Raw genomic sequence first — 25,269 nt, 5'->3', positions numbered from 1 at the left:
ATTAACATTTGCAAAAAAAAATATAGTGGAGCAAGTGTTGTAAAATGACGTGAAATGATTCCATCTGAATGTTTGAATTGATATTAAAGGTTTTGGGAAACCAAACGGCTTCTTAACAACGTAACATAGTGAATTTTCAATGTATATTAATAATGAAAACATATAAATGTAGTTAAATGTCAGTTCCAAGCTACTCCCTCCGTCCCGGTATAATTGACCTACTTTGGTTTTTCACACAGATTAAGAAAAGTGTATAAATGAAGGGGAAAGTGAAATATATTGTATTGGGAATGATAAAAGTAGTATTATTTAGTGTTATATTGTATTGGGAATGATGAAAGTTGTATTGAAAATTGAAATGAGTCAGTTATTTTGGGACACTTTTTTTTAGAAAATGGGTTAATTATTCTGGGACGGAGGGAGTACCTAATAATTAGCTGCCAGTTGAATACTTCCCCTACTATTTAGTTTTAGATTACAGTTAACCACAATTGTTTTATTTTAAAATAACTTATAAAGTAAATAAGTTAACATCATAATATTATAATATCCTCATTATACAACATAATTACATTTTTTTTAACATGTACTCCCTCCGGTCCTATATATAAGAAAATATATTTTTTTAGGTACATTGAATAATTAATGTATCTCGTTTACAATGAAGACTAGATACATTAATTATTAAATGTATCTAAAAAAAGAATCTTTTCTTATATATAGGACCGGAGGGAGTAAATAATTACGTGGTAACATAATGGTAACTTATGTATGCAAAGTATGATACATAAGCGCAGAAACTATGTATATGTAATTGCCAAATTCTCTCAAAAAAAATGTAATTGCCAAATCCACTATATTGTTATATAACAGCTGAAATATTCCCTTGTTTTAGCTGAATAGTTGCACAAATTATAACTATACAATTGGGATTAATAATCAATAATTAAACATAAAAGTGTTGAATCGTCATTTGAATATGCACTATATGCCGTGCCCCTAAAAAGCATATTCCATTCTGCCAAATCTAACATGTTTGTTGAAACAGAAAAATGAACAACGCTTCAAGAATTAGCTGCAACTATACTTCAAGCTAAGGTCCATAGATGATTCAGGTTGTACCAGTATTAATAATACATTATGGAAGTTATAATCTTCATATTAACTTAGTTGTTAAGGATTGATAATTACTACGTTAATGGCAGTAGTGCATATTAAGAATAAATTGTTGATGATAGTGATTCAACTTTCAATTACATATTTTGGTTTATATGTGAAGACATTTGCGAAAATCACAAATTCATTATAGAAAAAAATTGAAACACTTGAACTGGATTATAAAATAAAACAAAACTCATTCCATTGTCTGTGAGATTACACTGGATGATTAATGTTAAAAACCAAACAGGATGCTTCATTACATTGACATCTTGAATAATTGAAGCATCCAAACTTTAAAGAAAAAAACTAAAAAAAACGCAACAGCTACGGGGTGACTGCATAAAACATAAATCATTCGACAGAGATCCTTAAAACGGAATAACATGAAAATTGTCCAAGCATGAGATTTGTGATTGACAAATCTAATGTCCAACCACGTTAGACAAACTGTCGAAGACTGTGAGGTGTCCTAACAGTCATGGCAAACTGTCCAGAGCCAACAAATACCAAAGTAACCCATGCTCCCAAGCCGATACCATAAAAATCACGGAGAGCCTTCCATCCTTTGGTGAGAAAAAAGGAACCGTTTGATGTTTTCAACCAACACTTCTAACTGATTGTCCTTAGGTCAATTAGTTTCACGAAACGATTGATCTTGTCACCAAATCATTGGCGAACATGCTTGGTAACATGACAGCACCCACCTCGACGTCATACTCGACGATGTAGGTCCTGTACTTCAATCTTAGTTTGTTGACAGCCTTCTCCATCTCGCAGACAGGATTGTTCATCAACGGTCCTAAGGAAAAAACAAACAAAAACGTAAACAAAAGAAAGAAACTGAACCAAATATAAATTACACAAATAAATTTTAAATCCAAACCAATCAAGCAATGGAATGAGAGCATGGTTTCTAAGTTGCGCCAAGAGATTGGTATAAGAGATGTGTTGGAAACAGAAACATTATGGAGAATTGGGTAGCTTATTTACTCTGCATGGGGTATGGCAAAGGACGAAATAAATAGCACACAAAAGAATACATGCATCTGCCGTTTTCTATTAGAAGACCGAAATTCAGGAAGTCACAACAATAAGTTATTTGAATTTCAACGTAGCCAAATAAGTGGAGGGAAAAAAAGCAGGTGAAAGTGACTAATTACAATTAATGATAGAGTTTCAGAGGGAAAAATTAGGTTAATTTGTAGCTTAACCTAACAAGCATTTAGAGTAAGGGGTTAGGTTAATTTGTAGCTTAACCTAGCAAGCATTTAGAGTAAGGGATGTTGTTTAATTTATTGATTGATGGTGTTGGATTTGTGTAAATATGCTTGTTTTACCCGTTTTTGTAAAATCCTTAAAAAAAAATAAAGTTTTTGTAAAAAAAAAAATGCATTAATTTTCTTTGTTTGATTGGTCGGTCTCTCAATTCGTCAGCCACTACTAAGCGAGTCCAGCTGGGATTTTTAAATCAATCACTTAAATTGACTTTGCTCACCTCACCTTATTTTTTTGCCAAGCTTAAACCAGACGAGCCTACACGAGACATATCTGCCCTAATTTGCGAGGGTATGGATGATGGGGTCCATGTGCACTCGTGTGCAATGAGTTCTATAGAAGATAAAGTAAATTTTAGTTATAGGCGTATAACAGCAAAAATGAGTCATTTAACTTAATTTGAAAAATTTAAACAACCTTTGTGACCAAAACAATAGCCATTTATGTTTAAAAATATAAACAATTTTAGATGAAACTACTTGATGACGAGTTGGGATCTGCTCCAGTAGTGATTTCCTCCAGTTTTCCGGTACTTTGCTTAGATGTATGACAAGTGGCGCATAAAAAATCAATGGTGGAGATTAAAAAAACAAAATAACCCTTTCACTGTTCTTCTTCTCAATTGTACGCTTCCTTCTCCTTCTCCCTCCTTCTGTAATGGTGTGTCACCGCCCTGTGAAAACCCGTCACTCTTGCAAGTCACCACCACTTAAATCCCCCAATGGCACGTCGTTACGAGTTGCTGCATTTCAAATGTTTCCTACTTCTTCCTTTAGTATTTTATTTCAATTTCTAGAATTCAGAAACTAATTTATTTCAATTTTCAGAATTCTAAAACAGAAAACGATTATGAAATCAGACTAGCATGCTTCAAAATCAAAGTTGTTGTATGTTGTTAGCGTTGTGGTTTCACAAATCTACCGGCTCCGCTGCGGTGATCGGAATCCGGAAAAGTGTTCCGTCGTAGGTGGCGGGGAAAGGAAAAGATGACGACGCGAATATCCCTGTCACACAGCATGGAAGCTGTGACATGTGAAGGCCAAACGGCGGCGATGCGGTGGCTAAACGGTGTTTTAGAGATGAGTCTCCTTTGTTCACGGAATGGGGTTTCACAGGAATCATTTTTTATTTCTTTTAATCCTGGCCATTGAATTTTTAATTGCCATGTGTCATGCATCTGTAAAGAGAACCGGGTAAATGGACAGACATAGAAATGGAGCAGATCTGGACTCCTTGATGACTTATCTAAAATGTGATGTGATACCACCAAGAGAGAGAGTAAATCTCACTATTATTATAACTTAAAATGCTTATAAGGTGGATTTTTTTTTTTGAATCAGCAAATTTTATTTAACAGCCAGATCATTGCTCAAGACGAACATAGATCGGTGAAACACAGAATACAAACTAAGGCGCCGTATATAGGCGGAACACCTGAAAAATAAACACCCTAAAAGACACCCCTGAGGACAACACCACCAAAATACACGTCACCACCTCAAACAAACGCTTTCACGAAAACGACCATTGTAAAAGCAATATCCAACACCCACGTCGTCCTTACTCAGCCCCAAAGAACACTCCTCAAAATTAAACCTCCAATTCTCAGCACCAAAGCGGAGCCACACATCCAAAAAACTCCTATCCAAAAGATCATTCAGCTTCCACCACCACTCGACCTCCGATCCACCGAAAGAACACCAACAAAGCCCAAAATCAAATTGAGCCAAAGAACTAGCTCCCGATCTCGAATCAAAAGCGATCGGCTCACCAGACATTATGACCAAAATAAAAGGGCACCCCTCACCCCCGGTACACCAGAGAAATCCCATATCAAGCCAAACAAGATTGTAGCTAGAAACCGACTCCCGATCTCGAAGCAAAAGTAACCGGCCCACCGGAAACTAGCACACAATAAGCAAGACAAACAGATATGTGGTGGTGCAAACAACAAACAAAACAAAAGGAAAAGGCTCAACTCAAAGGGACACACACCCTCCAAACTCCCTAAACACCTAAACAACCCAAAAACGCAAACAAGAGCTAGTGACGACGAACATGGACCCGTGTAGCAGAGTCTGCCTCCAAAGGAAATCACCCCAATCAAACACCCGCCTCCTCACCTAAACAACACCAGCCACCCCCTTAAATGGCTTCTGCCCGCAAAACTGTTCTGACACCAAAACCGAGTCCCAAAAAACCACGATTACCCATCCAACAACAGTAAAAATAAACGGACAAACAGTGACCCCGGAGGGGGTCTGCTACCAAATCAAGCAAAATCTGTAGCTACACGATCGCCGACTAATGAGTCATAGATAGTCTTATTTATTGCCTTATTTAGTTTAGTTTTATTTTAGATTTGATTTTATTTTATTGCATTTTATTTTAGTTTAGAATATTTTACTTCAAATTATGTTTTATTTTATTTTAGGAATAAATATATGGTGGAAGGTGCCTTGGAGCAAAAGAAAGAGGACTGGAACAAATACAGCGCAAGAATACGAAGATACGGGACAAAAATATGTCCCCCCAAAGTCAGAAGCTTGGCACAGCCCGTGCCAACTTGTGGCACGGCCGTGCCCGTCTCCAGGACCTGTTTTGCTGCTTTTCTTCAAGCCCAAGTTACCCTGTTGCAGCTTTACCGTTTTATCCTTTTAGTTGCTTAGTTTCTAAGTTAGATGTAAAGCTATAAATAGAGTAGCTCTCCACCATAAACAATCATGCTTTACTTTGTTTATTTCAATTGCTATTTTAATAAAAGTCTTTATTTTCCCTTTTACTTTCTCTGCAATTTACTTTACTGTTATTTTCTCTCTTCTTCCCCCATGTCTACGATGAACATGAGTGAGTAGACTTCTTCGTCTTGGGATTATTGGGGAGTCTAATGACTCAATCCTAAACAAAACATGTCTAAACCCTAATTTCTATGTAACCCTAATTTCTAATCTAGATTCACCGTCTTAACGTGGATTAACAATTATCAAACTGTGGAAGCGAAAGCGGAGGGTTTGATAATCGTTAATCCATCATCCCAAACATCAATTCATAAAGCGAGAGCGGAGTCTTGATGTTGGAACTAGTGAATCTAGACAATAGTTGCAAAACAGTGAAATAGTCTTTGCAACTATTGAGACAAAGAGTAGTTTCAATCCTCTATGCATCTTCTAGTAATCATGTCAGTGAAATAGGCTTGGTTGCTAGAAGTAAACTCTCACCGGACTTTCATCGGAAAGGTGAGGGGCTAAGGGAAACCGGTCTTTAGAAATTAGTGTGTAAATCATGAAATTAGATGTTTAGGTTTTGTCTAGTGAAGGATTAGTCATTATGATGAACCAATGATCCTAAGGCCCTTTATTATTATTGTTTTTACCTTCAGCAATCAAACTCTCTTTCATTAACTTTCTCTCCTCTAATCATTCACTAAAAGTTAATTAAGTTGAACAACTCCCTAGCGGAACGGTAACTCTACTTACTACTATTACTTCGATAGGCCGTGCACTTGCGGTTTGGCCCTATCAAGTTTTTGGCGCCGTTGCCGGGGAGTTAACTAATTTAATTAGATTTTTCTTAGTGATTAGAATTCTCTCTTCTTTCTCTTTTCTTTTTATTTTTAACTTTTTATTTTTTTTTCTTTCTTCATCATTAACTTCTTGGAAAGCATAAAAATAATACCAACATGGCTGAAAGACGTGCTCTTAAAGAATACGTGACTCCTTCAACGGAAGAGCCATATGCTATTATTGTGTATCCAACGGTTGAAGATGAAGATTTTGAAATCAAGCCTGCCCAACTTAAAATGGTGCAGCAAAAATATTTTTCGGGATCCCCCGATGAGGATCCCAATCTCCATATCTCAACCTTTTGGCGGCTCACCGTAACATATAAGAAAAACCAAGAAACCTTGAGACTACATCTCTTCCCTTTTTCTCTAAAAGACAAGGCTCTCAATTGGTTCCATTCCCTAAGAGTTGGTTCCATCACTTCATGGGACCAATTGAAGCGTGAATTTCTCATCTGTTTCCTTCCCCCATCAAAAATCGGCCAACTAAGGGCAAAGCTTTTTCAATTTACTCAAAAAGAGGGGGAATCTCTTCATGATTCATGGGGACGTTTTAAGGATATGCTTAAACTTTGCCCCCTCCATGGACTAGAGGAATGGTTGATCATCCACACTTTTTACAATGGTTTATCTCATGCTACTAAAATCTTTGTTGATACAGCTGCAGGTGGTGCTCTAATGAACAAAGACTTCGAAACAGCCTATGCGTTGATTGAAGACATGGCTCGAAATCTCTTTCTATGGACTGATGAAGAGCTCGCTACAAAATCTTCACCCTCCAAAAAGAGGGCAGGTATGTACGAAGTCTCTAACTATGACCACCTTGCTTCTAGGATTGATGCACTAACCCACAAATTTGAAAAGCTTAATGTTAGTGATACTACTCCTACATCGCCTTGTAAAACATGTAGTGAATGCAAACTAGGTAGTGTTGAGCAAATAAACTTTATTCAAAACAACCAAGGGGTAAGTTTTGACCAAAGCCCTAATGAAAATCCCTTGGTTCAAGGAACAACACCACCAAGTTATGCTAATGACCAAAAGGTTATTCAAAAGTCTAATCTTGAACTTTTAATGGAAAATTATCTTCTTAACCAATCCGAGCAGCTCAAGGAGCTTGCAAATCAAACTAGACTTTTGAATGACTCTTTTGTTTCACTTACATCAAAAGTAGACTCTATCTTCTCTCACAACAAGGTCCTAGAGGCTCAGCTCTCTCTAGTTGTTCAATTTTGCCAACCTAGAATGAACGTCGTTACACTTAGGAGTGGTAAGCAATTAGAAGACCCCTTAAGAGTCAAGCCTGGTGAGGAAGAGACTAGTGAACCACAAGGTGAGATGGCTAAAGAAGAGAGTGAGAAACCACAAAGTGAGGAAGTTACACTACCTCCCTTCAAACCAAAGATTCCTTTCCCTCAAAGATTTGCCAAGTCTAAGCTTGATGAGCAATTTAAAAAATTCATTGAAATGATGAATAAAATCTACATTGATGTTCCCTTCACCGATGTCCTAACTCAAATGCCCACATATGCTAAATTTTTAAAAGAAATTCTTTCAAAAAAGAGAAAAATTGAGGAAAGTGAAACGGTGAACCTTACGGAGGAATGTAGTGCCATCATCCAAAATAAGTTGCCACCCAAGCTTAAGGATCCAGGAAGTTTCTCAATACCTTGTGTCATAGGGTCTGAAATAGTAAAGAGGGCAATGTGTGACTTAGGAGCCAGTGTCAGTTTGATGCCTTTATCTCTTTATGAGAGATTGGGATTGGGAGAGCTTAAGTCAACTAGAATGACCCTACAATTAGCATACCGTTCCCTTAAGTATCCAGCTGGAATCATAGAGGACGTCCCTGTCAAGGTAGGAGAAGTCTACGTCCCTACGGACTTTGTTGTGATGGAAATAGAGGAGGATAACCAAGTACCCATACTTTTGGGAAGGCCCTTCCTTGCTACCCCTGGGGTTATAATTGATGTTAAACATGGGAAATTGGAATTTAATGTTGGTGAAGATACTGTTGAATTTGAACTTGCTAAACTTATGAAAAATCCCTCCATTAAAGACTCTTGTTGCATGTTTGATATAATTGACCGTTGTGTGAAAGAATGCTCCTTAGCATCAACTACACATGATGGTTTGGAGGTATGCTTGGTTAGTGATGCAGGTACAAAGCTAGAAGGAGATGCCAAAGCCTACGAGGAGTTATTGAATGAAAACCCTCCCATGAAAGGCTTGGGCATGGAAGAATTAATGAAAGAAGAAGCAGCCCCTCTACCAAAAGAGGCGCCAAAGGTGGGACTCAAACCACTCCCACCAAGCTTGAGGTATGAATTCTTGGGCCCTAACTCAACCTACCCTGTTATTGTGAATGCAAACTTGAATGAGGTAGAAACTGAAAAATTACTCTATGTCCTCAAGAAATACCCTAAGGCTATAGGTTATACCATTGATGACATTAAAGGAATAAACCCCTCATTATGTACACATAGGATACTACTTGAGGAGGACTATAAGCCCTCCGTTGAGCACCAAAGAAGGTTAAATCCTAACATGAAAGAAGTTGTGAAAAAGGAAGTCTTAAAACTCCTAGATGCAGGTGTTATTTATCCAATTTTTGATTCTAAATGGGTTAGTCCAGTTCAAGTTGTACCTAAAAAGGGTGGTCTCACTGTTATTAAAAATGATAAAAATGAATCCATTGCAACTAGAACCGTCACCGGTTGGAGGATGTGTATTGACTATAGGAAGCTTAACAAAGCAACCCGTAAAGATCACTTCCCACTCCCTTTTATAGACCAAATGTTAGAAAGGTTAGCAAACCATTCACACTTTTGTTACTTAGATGGCTATTCCGGATTCTTCCAAATACCCATCCATCCTAATGACCAAGAGAAAACTACCTTCACATGCCCTTTTGGCACTTTTGCCTATAGGAGAATGCCCTTTGGTCTTTGCAATGCTCCCGCTACTTTTCAAAGATGCATGATGTCTATCTTTTTTGATTTTGTTGAAGATATAATGGAAGTTTTTATGGATGATTTCTCTGTGCATGGATCCAGTTTTGATAATTGCTTAACTAACCTGGAAAAAGTTTTAGAAAGATGTGAACAGGTGAACCTAGTGCTGAATTGGGAGAAATGCCACTTCATGGTAAGAGAAGGAATCGTCCTAGGACACTTAGTTTCTGAACGAGGTATAGAGGTAGACAAAGCAAAAATCGAAATTATTGAAAAAATGTCTCCTCCTACCTCGGTAAAGGAAGTAAGAAGTTTCCTAGGACATGCCGGATTCTACCACCGTTTCATTAAAGACTTTTCTTCAATCACTAAGCCACTAACAAGTTTGCTCCTTAAGGATGCAGATTTTGTGTTTGATGATGCATGTCTAAAAGCATTTTGCAGGTTAAAAGAAGCTTTGGTCACTGCCCCAATCATACAACCGCCAGATTGGAACTTACCTTTTGAAATAATGTGTGATGCAAGTGACTATGCAGTTGGGGCCGTGTTGGGACAAAGAAAAGATAAGAAGATGCACGCCATTTATTATGCAAGTAAGACCCTTGATGGGGCACATGTAAATTATGCTACAACTGAGAAGGAACTATTAGCAGTAGTCTATGCTATTGACAAATTCAGGCCATACTTGGTAGGATCAAAAATCATTATTTACACAGATCACTCGGCAATAAAATATTTGTTAAACAAGAAAGATGCCAAACCAAGATTGATCCGATGGATTTTGCTCCTCCAAGAATTTGACATTGAAATAAAGGATAAAAAGGGTACTGAAAATGTTGTAGCTGATCACCTGTCCCGCCTTAGGGAACCCAATGAGGATGAGTTGCCTTTGGATGATTCCTTCCCGGATAACCAACTCTTCTTATTGGCACAAACTAACACACCTTGGTATGCAGATTTTGTTAATTTTCTTGCAGCAGGAGTACTACCACCTAACTTGAACTACCGGCAAAAGAAGAAATTCTTCCATGATCTCAAGCACTACTATTGGGATGAGCCTTACCTCTTCAAAAGAGGCTCAGATGGAGTTTTTAGAAGATGCATCCCTGAAAGCGAGGTAAGTAGTATTCTTCACCATTGTCACTCCTCCTCCTATGGTGGCCACGCCAGTAGTCAAAAAACTTCTTTTAAAATACTTCAATCTGGTTTCTGGTGGCCATCACTTTTTAAGGATGTGCATCTCTTTGTTTCTAAATGTGACAATTGTCAATGCACCGGTAATATTACTAAAAGGAATGAAATGCCCTTAAACAACATCCTTGAAGTTGAAATTTTCGATGTATGGGGTATTGATTTCATGGGGCCATTTCCTTCTTCTTTTGGTAATCAATACATATTGGTGGTTGTTGACTATGTGTCCAAATGGGTTGAGGCCATTGCTTCCCCCACCAATGATGCACATGTAGTTATGAAATTGTTCAAAAAGGTTATCTTTCCAAGGTTTGGGGTGCCAAGGGTTGTCATAAGCGATGGAGGGTCTCACTTCATTTCTAAACACTTTGAAAAACTTTTACAAAAATATGGAGTGAAACATAAAGTCGCAACACCCTATCACCCGCAAACTAGTGGACAAGTTGAGGTCTCAAATAGACAAATAAAGGCCATTCTTGAAAAGACAGTTTCTATCTCTAGGAAAGATTGGTCAAGTAAGCTTGATGATGCTCTTTGGGCCTATAGAACAGCTTACAAAACTCCCATTGGAATGACTCCTTTTAAGCTAATTTATGGGAAATCTTGTCACCTCCCGGTTGAACTTGAGCACAAAGCTTATTGGGCAATTAGGAACCTTAACTTGGACCCAAAACTAGCCGGTCAAAAAAAGGAAACTTCAATTAAGTGAGCTAGAAGAACTTAGGTTAGATGCCTATGAAAATGCCCGCATTTACAAAGAAAGAACAAAAAAATGGCATGATAAACATATCCTTAAAAAGGACTTCAAAGTTGGTGACCTTGTACTACTCTTTAATTCTAGGATGAAGCTCTTCCCAGGAAAACTAAGGTCTAGGTGGTCTGGTCCGTTTCAAGTCCGCAAGGTCTATCCCTATGGGGCTATTGAAATCTTTTCTGAAAAAACCGGACCATTCAAAGTTAACGGACAAAGGCTAAAAGTTTACAATGTAGGAGAAGGAACTGAAGTAGTGGCTGCTTGGAAACTTATTGATCCGCCTTAAAGTTGTTTTTCTTTTTGTCAAGCTAATGACATTAAAAGAGCGCTTCGTGGGAGGCAACCCACGCATTTAATTGCTTTTGTTTTGTCTTTCTTTGTTTTCATTTGTTTTGTAGGTAATTGTCCAAGTGTGATTCGAAGAAATCACGAAATTGAAGAATTTTGAAGACCTCCTTACCAGAAGGTTGGCACGGCCCGTGCTGAGGTTAGCACGGCCGTGCCATGGTTTTTGAAGAAAAAAAAGGCAGGAGCCACAGAGTGTTGGCACGGCCCGTGCCAAGGGTGGCACGGCCGTGCCAGATTGCAGACTCCAAAACTCCAATTTTTTGCTGTTTATAACACATTGTGAGCTTTCTGCACCCCCTCTTCTTCTACTCCATCTTCTTCTTCTTCTCTTTTAATTTCTTTTTCTTTGAATCATTGAGGACAATGCTTCCCCTAAGTGTGTGTGGGGGGGGGGGGGGGGGGGGGGGGCTAATAAAGTGTCTAGAGTCGTAGTGTTCCCAAACTCCCTTGAACTTTATTCTTTTGTTTTGTTTTTATAGCAAGAGGCATGACCAGTAGCTTGTTTTTAATGTAAAAAATGGCATGAAATTTTTTGTTTTGTCTCTTTCTTAAAGGTTGGCTCTTGTACATAAAAGTAGTTTCTTGTGTTTCTTATGTTCTTGCTATGCCCATGTCATGTTTTATTGTGAAATTCTCCAATGAGAAAAGCACCCGGTTGCAATCCTTGAGTAAATGTATGAATAGGTATTTTAAGGAACACGTTCTATCTTTAGTGTTAACGTAGACCCTTTAAAGTCTTAAGAGTAAAAGTAGTATAAGTTTGTGTGGGAAAATTAATCAAATTGTTCTTAATTGTTATATTCTTATTAATTTGTTAATGTTAAATGGGGCGGGAGAATGGCACCAACATATGGGGGAAAGGACAATTACATCCTAACTTCCTAATTGTGGTGGTGACTCCTTAATTTGAACTTAAAGTGAAACAAATTCATCAATGCTAGGGGGAAAGGACAATTACATCCAAAAAGACTTCCTACGCGGAGATGAAACAAATAAATAATTTTGCAGCACTGCTTAGGGTGATTTTGAATCTAGGGGGAAAGGACAATTACATCCGAGAAGACTTCCTACGAGGATAGATAGCCCCTAAGCATCTGCAGCCCCTTGTGCTTAATTGTTAAATTAATTCAATCTTAACTTAAATTCCCATCACTCTTATATGAAATGAAGAAAGGACTTTTCTCGGTTACTTTAGCATTAAGGATAGAACCTATTCCTCATAATATCTGTCTTATACAGGAGCAAGAAAAGGGTTGGACTGCGCACACACACACTCACTTGAGACTTGATGTTGGGTAGAATAGGTTCATGAGAAGTGTTTGAAGTTGTAATTAGTGTACTTGAAGCAAAGCCTTTCTTTTGAGACATTTGTTCTTAATATTGCCATAATCAAATCTTTTGTTGTTGCTATGTCTGTTGCCTTTTGCTTGAGGACAAGCAAAGATTCAAGTGTGAGAGAGTTTGATGAGTCATAGATAGTCTTATTTATTGCCTTATTTAGTTTAGTTTTATTTTAGATTTGATTTTATTTTATTTTATTGCATTTTATTTTAGTTTAGAATATTTTACTTCAAATTATGTTTTATTTTATTTTAGGAATAAATATATGGTGGAAGGTGCCTTGGAGCAAAAGAAAGAGGACTGGAACAAATACAGCGCAAGAATACGAAGATACGGGACAAAAATATGTCCCCCCAAAGTCAGAAGCTTGGCACGGCCCATGCCAACATGTGGCATGGCCGTGCCCGTCTCCAGGACCTGTTTTGCTGCTTTTCTTCAAGCCCAAGTTACCCTGTTGCAGCTTTACCGTTTTATCCTTTTAGTTGCTTAGTTTCTAAGTCAGATGTAAAGCTATAAATAGAGTAGCTCTCCATCATAAACAATCATGCTTTACTTTGTTTATTTCAATTGCTATTTTAATAAAAGTCTTTATTTTCCCTTTTACTTTCTCTGCAATTTACTTTACTGTTATTTTCTCTCTTCTTCCCCCATGTCTACGATGAACATGAGTGAGTAGACTTCTTCGTCTTAGGATTATTGGGGAGTCTAATGACTCAATCCTAAACAAAACATGTCTAAACCCTAATTTCTATGTAACCCTAATTTCTAATCTAGATTCACCGTCTTAACGTGGATTAACAATTATCAAACTGTGGAAGCGAAAGCGGAGGGTTTGATAATCGTTAATCCATCATCCCAAACATCAATTCATAAAGCGAGAGCGGAGTCTTGATGTTGGAACAAGTGAATCTAGACAATAGTTGCAAAACAGTGAAATAGTCTTTGCAACTATTGAGACAAAGAGTAGTTTCAATCCTCTATGCATCTTCTAGTAATCATGTCAGTGAAATAGGCTTGGTTGCTAGAAGTAAACTCTCACCGGACTTTCATCGGAAAGGTGAGGGGCTAAGGGAAACCGGTCTTTAGAAATTAGTGTGTAAATCATGAAATTAGATGTTTAGGTTTTGTCTAGTGAAGGATTAGTCATTATGATGAACCAATGATCCTAAGGCCCTTTATTATTATTGTTTTTACCTTCAGCAATCAAACTCTCTTTCATTAACTTTCTCTCCTCTAATCATACACTAAAAGTTAATTAAGTTGAACAACTCCCTAGCGGAACGATAACTCTACTTACTACTATTACTTCGATAAGCCGTGCACTTGCGGTTTGGCCCTATCACCGGCGCGAACAACCACCACGATCCTTACAACGACAAACAATCCGGGAGTTTGTTGAAGGAGGATTAATCGCAGATGAAAAAGATGTCGCCGCCGAAATCGGACCACACATATCTGCGCCATACCACCCCCTCCACACCACACGTCGGTCACCACCACATAACACCCCGTCACCAACTTCATTCCAAATGGAAACACCCATGCAGCCGCCGGAACTCAAACTGCACCACCCACCAACACCGCCATATAACAGCTTCCTCCCACCACCACCCACCACCACCACCACTACAAATCCACCAGCGAGAAACCCTCCACCACGTAACACCACCACCACCTCACAAAAAAGCCTCCAAATGGAACCCAAGACAGAACACCACCACCACCACCCAAAGCCTCACACCACCGGATACCACCTAAACCATGGCCACCTCACCTCCTCCAACTAGATCTGAACCAGATCGGACCACCACTGAAGCTGGACATGGAACCGGAAAGAAACGGACGCAAAAACGGAGCAACAAACAGAGCCAGACTGGTGTGAAAACAGTGAACACGAGGGGATGAAGAAGGTGGTGCGGAGACGAAGTCTCGTCGCACCACCGCTGCCATGATTTACATCTTGAGCGCGGCTGGATTTGGATGGAGGGAACAAAAAACGAAGGAGAAAAGGAAGCGTATAGAGAGGTCAGATTAAGTGGACTTAATCGATCACATTTTGCTAGCAAGTTTATAATATCATAAGAACAACCACGACTCTCTTAAAAAAATGAAAGAAGAATCACCAATAAATTTTAGAGTTTTTAAATGAGTGACGAATTAAGGGAGCCCCTAATATGGACCACAAAAATAAAGGTCCATTGGTGAACCCTTGCATTTTACCTACTACAACCAGTCATTCTCTAATTATTTAATAATTATTTTTGTTATAAAAAAAAATTGTGTAATTTACTAGATACCAATCTTATCCGGTTCATTCTAAAGTAGTCACGAGAACAACAATGTTGATTGTTAATGAGGATTCATGGTGTGGAGGAGAATGGGTATACAGAGCCTTAATACCATTGATTTGGTTTTTTTCTCATGAACATAAGTGGAAATTAGCGTTTAAGTCTACAAGAATTAACAGCAGAAGTCATTGTACTTTTTCATGTCTATGGTTGAAGATCTTCAATTTTACATATTTTTCACTTTTCATGTTCGATATTGTTACTCAAGCTCTGGCGATGGTATCCCAAAAAAAATTAACTTTGGTGATGGTTGTTCTACCCCCATTATGTTGTTTCTGCATAGTTATATCTATTGAGGTTGAATTTGGTTTCTCTATCCCCATTATGTTGTTTCTTTATATCTATTGAGGTTGAATTTGGTTTCTCTATCCCCATTATGTTGTTTCTGCAAATTTGCAATGGTAGCTAAGCTGAGAAGGTTTTACCTTTTCTAACTTCCATCACTAAGAATCATTTCAGGCTAAATTAAAAAAGGAAGATGAGGATGGAAGATCTTCTGCATATAGATCTATTGAGTTGGATTCAGTTGTTATATCCATGTGTTGATCCTGCATATTTCTATGGAAGCTAATAATTTTGACCTTTTCTGATTTAAGAAATTTGAAACTAAATGGAGGGTAACCGGTTATAGGAGGTAAACTGCACAGGTCCACAGATGGACCCTTATTTTTGGGGTCCATATTAGGGGATCCCACAAATTAATTATGAATTATAACAAAACAACACAATTGCATACTAATCAATCTGGAAAACTGAAAATAAGCAACAACACTGGATATATAAGTCCAAATGATCATTCCTTAATCAGAAAAGTACATAAAAATATTCATAAAAGAGGTGCCACTACAGCAACACTCCAGAAAAATATAGGATAACATGAAAATTATATAAAGCTAGGCAGGCATGCACCATCAACCTCAAATTACTTCTGTTCTTAAGCACCACAAAAACCCCTAATAGCAAACAATTCTGAAATACAGTGTCTCATTGCTCCCAACAACAGGTGCACCAACCATGATATGGCAACCATCTTTCAAATTACTCCTATAAATGTCTTTACCAGTAAGTGTTCTTCATTAGCTAAATTAGTTACGACGTTCATGCCAGTCAGTCTCTTCTTAAAAGCTGGAATTAAATGTTTAAAATTAATAAAATTAGATTTCTGCTAAAACTAAAGATCTAAAATATAGCAGATGGAAAGAATTAGGTAAATGTACCTTTCTATTATGCATAGCTATGAAATGCTGGATGGCAGCAGAGTCATCAGTAGTCCTTTTCACAGAAAAGCAACGCCAATTATTTATTATATTACCATCACCAACTTCAACACAACCATTGCTTATCTAAGAATGACTGAAATTCTGATGGGTAATCATCATTTTGCTCGTTCTGCACATCAAGAAACAGATTGCAGATTTAACTACAAAAAATATAGGGAAATAATCAATCATAGGATATGATAGTAATCTAACATAACAATAAACACAGTGGCATCAAGAAAGACGTCTTCGATTACAAAGATATCTTCCTGTCAAACAACACTTGACTTCATCATATGGTAGTGGTTTTAAATTTTTTTAACATAGAACACCAAACTCTAAGAAAATTCAAAAAGCAAGTGAATTGTTTTGGTCTCACAGCCTCTTTTTATAGATTTTTAAGCTCACTTTGAAACACCAAACTCAAATTTGCCATGATTAGAACAAAAACCAAAACAACCACCATAAGTAACAAAAAAAAATTTGAAATACAGAGTTAAACATCATGAACAAACACGCTGAAAAAACACATCATCTCATGCTAGAAATTATATAAAACAGAAATTCACAGCCCCGTTTAGTTCTTCAACTATTTTTATCAAAGCTAAAAACTTTGCAATACAAAAATTAACAACGACAAATCAAGCAGATTGATTGGTTCAAAGTTGCAGTACCTAAAAACCCAATTGCTCTATTTTGTTTATACACCATATAGTTGCCAAATTAAAGCTCATATTTAGAATCAAATTTGATTATACTGATATCTATCATTATCACATATGAAACATGATTACATGAAACTTTTTCAGAAACACAGTGATTTGGTTTTCAATCAACCAACATGCAGAACTAAAAGAAACACTAAAATTTTGGAATTCATCTAAACTCTACAGAAAATACCTGGGGTCAGAGCACGATTTGCAGAAAATCCCTGGAATAAGCGAACCTATTCCAGAACCAAATCATAATCTAGCTGGAAACTTTCCATCTATTATTGTCTCAATGAAATTCAGTCATATAGCAAATAATCATTTATTTCAAACACCTGCAACATTAAACGATTAAAAAAACAGAGAGCCAATATTATATGCATATATGCAAATTAAACAACCAAAAGGCCAACTTTTTAGGACGTCCTAAATTTTAGTCCCTAAAACCAAATATAAACACCAATTAACCATAATCCATGTATCATATTATGCAAAACTGTATACTATAAATAATTTGTATAACTTATATGCAACATTTACTAAAGTAATAAAATTGGATGAAGTAAATTGAACATCAATTACACAAAAGAGAGAAGATGATTACCAAACACATTGGTTCCTTTGGCTCAATTGCTTGCTGGCTAATTGAAGGAAGAAGATTGGATGAGAGAGATGGAAAGGGAACAATGAAGATGGAAAGAATAGTCCTCTCTCACTGTGTCTGCCATGACAGTCGCCGCCACCGCCGGAAGCCATCGTCGTCGTCGACAAATCTGTGGTGGAGGAGGATCGGAGCATGTCATCAGATATGGTGGGTGGGAGGACGAAGGAGAGGATCAGAGCGAAGATTGAAAGGACCGGGGTGGAGGAGGACGACGGTCACCAGACCGGGTAGGTGGAAGAACGATGGAGATGATGGAATTGGAGATTGAGAGGACCAGGGTGCAGGAAGAGATCGGAACAGTGAAAGAACATAGCGAGAGAGAGAGAGAGAGCAAGAAGAAGAAACGCGTGCTTGTTTTGGGAAAGAGAAAACGCGTGTGTTGTGTTTTGTTATCAGGAGCTCTTTTGTTTCCTATGCGCTGTGTATCAATTTTTAAGGAGTGAGATTTGATCAACGGCTGATGTGCTAACCTCCCCTAATTACAATGATCTAACGGCTGAAATTGATTGGAGCCAAAAAATTTAGGTTTAGGGTTGGAATTAGGGTTTGGATGTCAGCTAGGATTAGATATAAAAGATAATTAATTCTTCCCTAGTTTAAAAACTTTATAATTTTGTGGTAAATGTTCTTATGATGTTCTTGATGACCGACAAAATAGAAGGTTATCACGTTGCGTTTATTTCCTAGAGTTCTCACTTCCTATATCTTTAGCAGCACTAGAGTTCTCAATTAATCTCATATTTTCCACAGATGAGCATGAGTGTTAGTTCTAAGTGATTTAGAGTTAGGATTATTTGGATGATGCTTCAAGCTCACATCTTTCATTCTTAGATTGTAATTAGTCTGTGGCTCTATTTTATCAATCAATTTAACTTTTCATGTTTTTATTTATGTTGCATTTCACCTTAAGTGGTTTGAGGGGTTTAATTTTTTTTTCCTTCATAAAACAAAATTCCTTAAGTGAATTTAATATGACAATGTGGAGAAGTGAGGATTCCGGGGTTCTAACCCCAACCCCTGCACAAATTATCTCTGGTAGCGTACCAACTGAGCTACACTTATAGGACATAATTACTACGATTTTATTCATCTTTACCTAAGAATAGTTTATTAGTTACTACGATTTTATTCTTAGGTAATTCTTAGGTAATTAACGAATTTATTATTTATTTAAACTATCAAAGTTATAAACTCGAATTTTCAAATAACAAAAACACAAACAGAAAAATTCGGAAAAAGTTTCCTCTAAAATTACTGCCAGTACAGTACTACACATGATGTTGTACAAGTACCACGCAAGTTCCAAGATCCGGTAGTACTACCAATTCGTTTTATTTTCGAAATTCCGTAGATAACCTTGGAAAAATGTGAACACGAGGCAAACCAAAACCGGGAGGAAGGTGGAATTGCGGGGTATTTTGGGAAAAGTACCGGAGAGTATCTCTCTTAATATAAGAAAAGACTATGCTGTGGAAAACCAAGTTTTACCCTTGCTTACAAATCAGCCACGTCTCCTACTTAAGGGTAAAAGGAGTCTAAATAATGTTTTTTGTAACTAAATTACATCATCTAACAGTAATGATGTCATGTAAGTACTGGTTTCCAATTAGTTTCTTTGTTTTCTCTTACCCAATTTCATTGTCATCCCAATCTAACTACACTACTACACTGTTCGGTTGACAAAAAAGTGAAAAGTACCCTTTTGTAAAAAATATCTAATGTCAGAAGACCTTTCCAATCTATACTTCACACTTCTCAATACTCTTACTATAACATATCTCTACTATCTCTCTTGATACATTAGGTTATTTCAAACTTGAACTTCTCTCTAACTCATCTCAAGAACATAGCAAAAACTGCATTTATGTGGTAAGATTCGTCCTTCTCCTTTATTCTTTTAAATGTATGTTTCCGTTTTCATATTTGTGTTTTATATCAAACACATGTTTTTGACCTAAAGTTCTATGTTAAATGTGAAAAGTTCAAATCTTTTAAAAGTTCATATTTTTTTATGGTTAACTCTTGCAAAAACATTAATTTGTGAACCAAAATTGTGTTTTTGGTTACTGAAGTTGTGACCAAAATCATGATTTACATTAGGTATTACTTTTAAATGGGTTTCCCTCCATTTGTTTTGTTTATTGGTTACTGAAGTTTAAATACAAACCCATTTAAAGTTATAATGAAGTTGTGATCAAAATCATGATTTACATTAGGATTTTCTTTGAAATGGGTTTCCCTTCTTGTGTGTTACGAACTTATGATAAAAATGTCTTTTATTTTCCACAATCTTTAGGTGTGTTACAAATTTATGATAAAAATGTCTTTTTTTTTTCAAGTTTATACTTTCAAAGTATAATTGTTTTTTAATGACAGAAACTTGAACTTTTTTAACTTGTCTTGCTGGTTTGATGGACTTTTATCAGGACAGGTCCTTATTTTGTTTATGGTTCTTTATTTGTAAATCTCTATTAACAGACATTAAAGTTATATTTTGTGTTATCCATGTCTTTTTCATTGTAATTTATGTTTTTGTTTTTAACCACTCACCATTTCACTTTATCATATTAATGGTCCATTTTTTAATCTTTGTACTAACCAGTTTTTGTGCTTAATCACCCACTTTATGTGTTTTTGACAGTTTTTCTTTTCTGTTTTATTCAGCTGCAAAAATGGAGAGACCATTTGAATTTATTGGTGACATTACCGATAAGAAAGATTTCTGGAAACTAGCTGTGAAAGTGAAAGACAAATGGACTGTTGTTAAAGATGGAAAGGAGCATTTGGAATTGGTTATTGTTGACAAAAAGGTAAGGGGATTATCAGTAATGTCTGAGTAACCTATGACAAAGTACTAGAAGAGAACAATACTTACACTCTGAGTAACTTTCAAGTCTTGAACAATGATCTGATGTTCAAGGCATCTGATCATAAGTTTAAGTTGATATGGATTGGAGGGACTACTGCTATTGATGTTAATCAGCATGATATCACTAATGTTGGATTGAAATTCAAGCCTTTTGTTGAGATCATTACTGGGAAATGGCGAACTGATCTTTTAGTTCGTAAGTCAACATTCTAAGAGTGCTATAGTTCACAAATTATATAAAATATGGGTTAATTTCTTCATATTTTGTTCAAATATGTTATTGGAGTTGTAGTTGATATGGGTTTCTGTCAGCTTAATGAAGGAACTGGGAAAAGGCTGCAGGTTAACTTCACTTTGAAAGATTTGAGGTATGATCTGGTGACAGAAGTTTATTTGCTGATTTAGTCTCATTTATTCGTATATAAATCCTATACATCTGTTGGTTAGTTAGTTTTTGTGTTGAAGTTTTATCATTTTATGTTAGGCTGGAATTACCAATCGTTTGGAATATCCTATGTTGATGGATACCATTGCTGAAAAGACTGGTTTTTAAAGTTAAGTGGCAGCCTAGATGGAAATCAGCATCTGTCATTTGTTTTAAAGAGGGAATTGCCTTTGCTGAAGTTATCGCTACTAAATTCCCACATTTCCAGGTATATAATTAATCAAACTAACTGCATACATGTCTTGACTCCTATGGTTTTTTTATATATCAAAAACTATATAATTGTGTTCCATACGTGAACATCACCAATGTTTCAAATTACTAGCCTGCCCTACCAACCTATTTCGAAGTGAATATAGACATCGTTTATCTATTAATGACTTGTGTGTTTAGTTATTCTGCTATGATGATGGTTTGTTATGGTACAATCTCTCTTAATATCTTTCATATTCATGCTGATAATATTGTCTCTTTCTCTAATGCATGTATAACTATGATAACATCCTTGGTTAACATAACAACATAATGAATATCTTGAATTATAATACACTGTATCAGACTTCACTATCTTCCAAATGGTGATAAGGGTTTTGATAACCTAATAAAATTGATCTTTAACAAAACATGGAGAATAACTGAATTGTCCAAAGACATGTAGAAACATGGAAAATATGACATGTTTCATATTAATGTTGTTTTCCATAAGTTTGGTTTTTTCTAATCTTTTGAATTATTATCCAAACCTGTACGCATCGTATATAGCTAGCAAATATGTCAAACAATTCCATTGGCTTATTGTTGATATCTAATAACCTTCCAATGTATATAAGTATAACCATGACATATCTTTGATTTTGAATTAATTGATAGTAATTTATAGTTCATTTCAGCTATAGATATCAGGTTCCAGCTTTATATATAGCTGGATCACAACCAAATGCTATCAGGTTAAGTCTAAAAATGTCATCAAAATATTACATTGTCAAAAAGGCCTAGCCAACAATCTGCTACCTTAAATAGTAAACCTAGCCAACAATCTAATGCAGGTTTCACTTCTCAAGACAATATTGCATTGTCAAAAAGGCCTGCTACCTCAAGACCACTTTCAAATATTACCTCTCCCTCACTTAATATAAAACCTACCCATCAATCTACAACTGGTTTAAACTCTAAATCCAATGTTGCATTCTCAAAAACTGCTACTACCTCAAGACCACTTTCAAATATTACCTATTCTACCCTTAATACTAAACCTACTCATCAATCTAATGCTGGTATTACTTCTCAGGCTAATGTTGCATATTCAATACCATCATTTAAATTTGAAAACTAATCTTCAACCGCCTACTATATTTCAAAGTCAAATTACACCTGCCTACAATATTCACAACAAATTATCTGAGACTGTCAAACCTGTTGAAGGTAGAACTCCTCAAGTTGGAATAAAACGCACTGCTGACTGTTTTGCAAGTACATCAAAGGATAAACCTGTTAAGAGAAGAGTGCAGTCATCAAACAGAGATACTAACAACACCTCTATCTGTTTTTACACAATGCTGTCATATAACACAACCTACCACACAGACTTACAGACCAGCCACTTCTCAGTCTAATGTTCAAAATCATACACAGTTTGATGATTTGTATTCTATTCCAAAACCAACTAATCAGAGGGAAAGAAGATGTGTATCTGGTGTTAATCTTCTTGACAGGTTTGCGGAAACTATCCAACCTGATCCTCAATCATCAAAAGCTGCATTAAAGCGCAATGCTGATGTATCTCATTCTGAAATCAATGATGTCAACAAAAAGAGAAGATATCAAACATCACACATTGGTTCTACATCAAAATCTGTATCAAACAGTGATTCATCACCTCTCCAAACTAGAGCAAATACTTCTTCAAGCAATCATGTGAGAACTAAACACAGAAATATTACAACTGATGCTGAATATTTTGCTACAATGCCAATCAATTTACCAGAAAATAATAACCATGATAACTTGGAAGAAGATTCGGAATCTGATGATGATTCTGAGCATACTGATCATACAGACTCCGAATCAAGCTCTGATGAAGATGTAGTAGAAGCTGAAGATAACCAATTTTTGCAGGGTAAATATATTTGAATTTCTTTTGACTACAACATGTAATTAATATTAATAGTACAGGTTACAATTCATACTCATTATGTTATATATTCTTTAAAATGTACAGTTTATGGAGATATAGGTGATCCTAATTAGGAGTGTCAGCTATGTGGAGCATTAATGTGGTATCAAGAAAGGAAAGAGAAGTCAAAGAACTCTACACAACCTAAATTCCATATATGTTTGTGCAGTGGAAAAGTTCAACTTCCTTTATTAGATCAACCTCCACCTCTGCTTCAACATCTCTTATTTGATAACCAGAGCAAGGATAGCAAAAAATTTCAGGCAAATACTAGAACATACAATGCTATGTTCTCATTTACTTCTCCAGGTATGGAACTTGATAAAAGCTACAACAATGGCAGAGGTCCACCAACTTTAAGACTTCAAGGACAAATCTGCCACAGAATTGGAAGCATGTTACCATTAGCTGGACAACGTCCTAAATTTGCACAATTGTATATTTATGACACAGAAAATGAAGTCTCAAACAGGATGAGTACTTTCAAGTAATGTTTACAACACTTTTGTTATATTTTATTAAATTGTTTCACTGCATTGCGCATTACATTTGACATTATGTATTGATGGATTATATTTTAAATATTTGAGTATATGGTTAATTTTTTACTATTTCCATAATTACAAGGACAACAAAAACATTGATGCACAAATAGTGTATAACTTAAAGGCAATGTTAGATGAGAATAACGTCCATGCTAAGGTAGATACTTCCAGTTATACCTAGAGGTAATAGGTCAGATATTGTGCATGCCTCAATAAATGCTTCATACATTTGGGATCACTGTGAAGTTCTAATATTGACCAAAAACACGAGATTGAAACATGGTTCAAACTCAAAACAAAATTCAGAGATTGAAGAGTTTTCTAAGTGGTTACTTAAGGTTGGGGAGGGCAAGGTATGTGAGCCAAATGATGGATTTGCCGAAATACCTATTCCAAAAGAAATGTTAATAACTGAATATGAGGATCCCATTCTTGCAATTGTGCAGAGTACATATCCAAACCTTTTGGAAAATTACAGATCTTATGAATGTTTGAAGTGTAGGGCAATATTGGCATCAACGATCGAAGTCGTTGATCAAATCAATGACTATGTTCTCGGACTAATGCCAGGTACAAATCATATATTCACAATTAGATATTTAAAATATGCATTATAAATGATTGATAAATAATATTCATGCTCTTCCTTTATATGTAGGTGATGAAAGAATCTATTATAGTGCTAACCATATTGATAGATCAGAAATCAATGATAACAACATTGTTGATGTGTTAACACCCAAATTTCTTAGTAAACTGCTTACATCTGGACTTCCAAATCATCTTAAAAGTGGGAACTCCAATTATGCTACTAAGAAATATAGATCAGTCTGAAGGGTTATGCAATGGAACCAGATTAATTGTAACCAAGTTGGCCAATCATGTCCTTGAAGCTAAGATTATGGGTGAAAAACATCATGGTAATATCATTCACATTCCACGGATGGATATGTCACCTTCTCAATCTCCATGGCCATTCAAATTATGTAGGAGACAATTTTCAATTGTTGTTTCTTATGCAATGACAATAAACAAATCACAAAGTCAATCTCTTGATTGGGTTGGCTATATCTACCAAAAGATGTATTTAGTCATGGGCAAATATATGTGGCAATCTCAAGAGTTACAAGCAAGAAGGGAATCAAAATATTGATTCATGATGAAAAGGAATTACCAAAAGATAGCACAACAAATGTGGTCTATAAAGAAGTCTTTCAAATGTGTAACAAGTGCTATAATAATTATCAACATGCTAATTATTAAACTCTATATTCAGTTCTTATAGCATGTGATTCATTCTTCTTATATTCTCATTACAGGTCAGCAGTATAATATCCTCAACAGTTTGCTCTCTAATCTCCAACTGAGGATTTTTTTTTTTAACTGCCAGCTTATCAAAGTTTAAGATCTGAACTTTATTTTTTTGTTTTATGGATCCTGATATGTACATCTGTAAGCTGCTAATCTCAGGCAATATTCTCAACTTATGATGTTTTGCTTAATTATATTTACTTTTTGGATTACATATATAATTATCAGCAAAGTTTTTCACACAATCACTTCAACATTTTTAGGAAAACATACCTTACTGGTAATTGATTTCATACCATTCAGTGAAATCTAAGGAATCAAACACTGTCATATTTAAACAATTTCATCAAATATTTCAG

General features: G+C 36.1%; 2 protein-coding genes, 1 long non-coding RNA gene, 1 other non-coding gene and 1 pseudogene across 5 annotated transcripts; 3 read left to right on the top strand and 2 right to left on the bottom strand.

Annotated features, from left to right (window-relative positions):
- The first annotated feature begins 6,115 nt into the window (after nucleotides 1-6,115).
- Nucleotides 6,116-11,183, top strand: LOC146942333 (uncharacterized). The gene is made up of 6 exons (XM_085750026.1): nucleotides 6,116-6,787; nucleotides 6,863-7,957; nucleotides 8,138-8,591; nucleotides 9,009-9,640; nucleotides 9,767-10,848; nucleotides 10,985-11,183. Exons 1-6 carry the CDS (start codon nucleotides 6,116-6,118, stop codon nucleotides 11,181-11,183), a joined length of 4,134 nt encoding a protein of 1,377 aa, XP_085606152.1.
- On the bottom strand, nucleotides 6,482-6,588 carry LOC146942334 (small nucleolar RNA R71). Its single transcript, XR_015033758.1, has one exon. It is a non-coding gene; the product is annotated as a small nucleolar RNA R71 (small nucleolar RNA).
- Nucleotides 11,184-15,693: 4,510 nt separating the features above from the next.
- LOC146942332 (uncharacterized) lies at nucleotides 15,694-18,141 on the bottom strand. Its single transcript, XR_015032653.1, has 4 exons — nucleotides 17,508-18,141; nucleotides 17,094-17,238; nucleotides 16,152-16,323; nucleotides 15,694-16,059 (listed from the first exon to the last, which is right to left on the bottom strand). It is a non-coding gene; the product is annotated as an uncharacterized LOC146942332 (long non-coding RNA).
- Nucleotides 18,142-20,090: 1,949 nt separating this feature from the next.
- LOC146942331 (uncharacterized) lies at nucleotides 20,091-23,674 on the top strand. Its single transcript, XM_085756303.1, has 3 exons — nucleotides 20,091-20,377; nucleotides 20,749-20,804; nucleotides 20,921-23,674. Exons 1-3 carry the CDS (start codon nucleotides 20,240-20,242, stop codon nucleotides 20,955-20,957), a joined length of 231 nt encoding a protein of 76 aa, XP_085612429.1. The 5' UTR covers nucleotides 20,091-20,239; the 3' UTR covers nucleotides 20,958-23,674.
- LOC146942330 (uncharacterized) lies at nucleotides 22,174-24,997 on the top strand (annotated as a pseudogene). Its single transcript, XR_015030043.1, has 5 exons — nucleotides 22,174-22,383; nucleotides 22,466-22,997; nucleotides 23,364-23,531; nucleotides 23,771-24,169; nucleotides 24,258-24,997. The product of XR_015030043.1 is annotated as an uncharacterized LOC146942330 (transcript).
- The last annotated feature ends 272 nt before the right edge of the window (nucleotides 24,998-25,269 follow it).

Source organism: Medicago sativa, chromosome 3, assembly GCF_051527215.1.
Source record: "Medicago sativa cultivar Bolivia chromosome 3, Bolivia_mono, whole genome shotgun sequence".
Taxonomy (NCBI): domain Eukaryota; kingdom Viridiplantae; phylum Streptophyta; class Magnoliopsida; order Fabales; family Fabaceae; genus Medicago; species Medicago sativa.
Note: the sequence above shows the minus strand (reverse complement) of the source record. Positions and strands in the feature narration are given on the sequence as shown.

What these genes read in the sequence shown, in the direction of transcription:
- LOC146942333 (XM_085750026.1), top strand. Translation starts at nt 6,116, where the DNA reads ATGGCTGAAAGACGTGCTCTTAAAGAATACGTGACTCCTTCAACGGAA. An exon ending in CTTAAAACTCCTAGATGCAG is followed by an intron (nt 8,592 to 9,008) that starts GTGTTATTTATC and finishes ATTTTGTTGAAG; the next exon opens with ATATAATGGAAGTTTTTATG. An exon ending in AAAAAGGAAACTTCAATTAA is followed by an intron (nt 10,849 to 10,984) that starts GTGAGCTAGAAG and finishes CTTTAATTCTAG; the next exon opens with GATGAAGCTCTTCCCAGGAA.
- LOC146942331 (XM_085756303.1), top strand. Translation starts at nt 20,240, where the DNA reads ATGGAGAGACCATTTGAATTTATTGGTGACATTACCGATAAGAAAGAT. An exon ending in TGGTTATTGTTGACAAAAAG is followed by an intron (nt 20,378 to 20,748) that starts GTAAGGGGATTA and finishes GGTTTCTGTCAG; the next exon opens with CTTAATGAAGGAACTGGGAA. An exon ending in TTCACTTTGAAAGATTTGAG is followed by an intron (nt 20,805 to 20,920) that starts GTATGATCTGGT and finishes ATTTTATGTTAG; the next exon opens with GCTGGAATTACCAATCGTTT.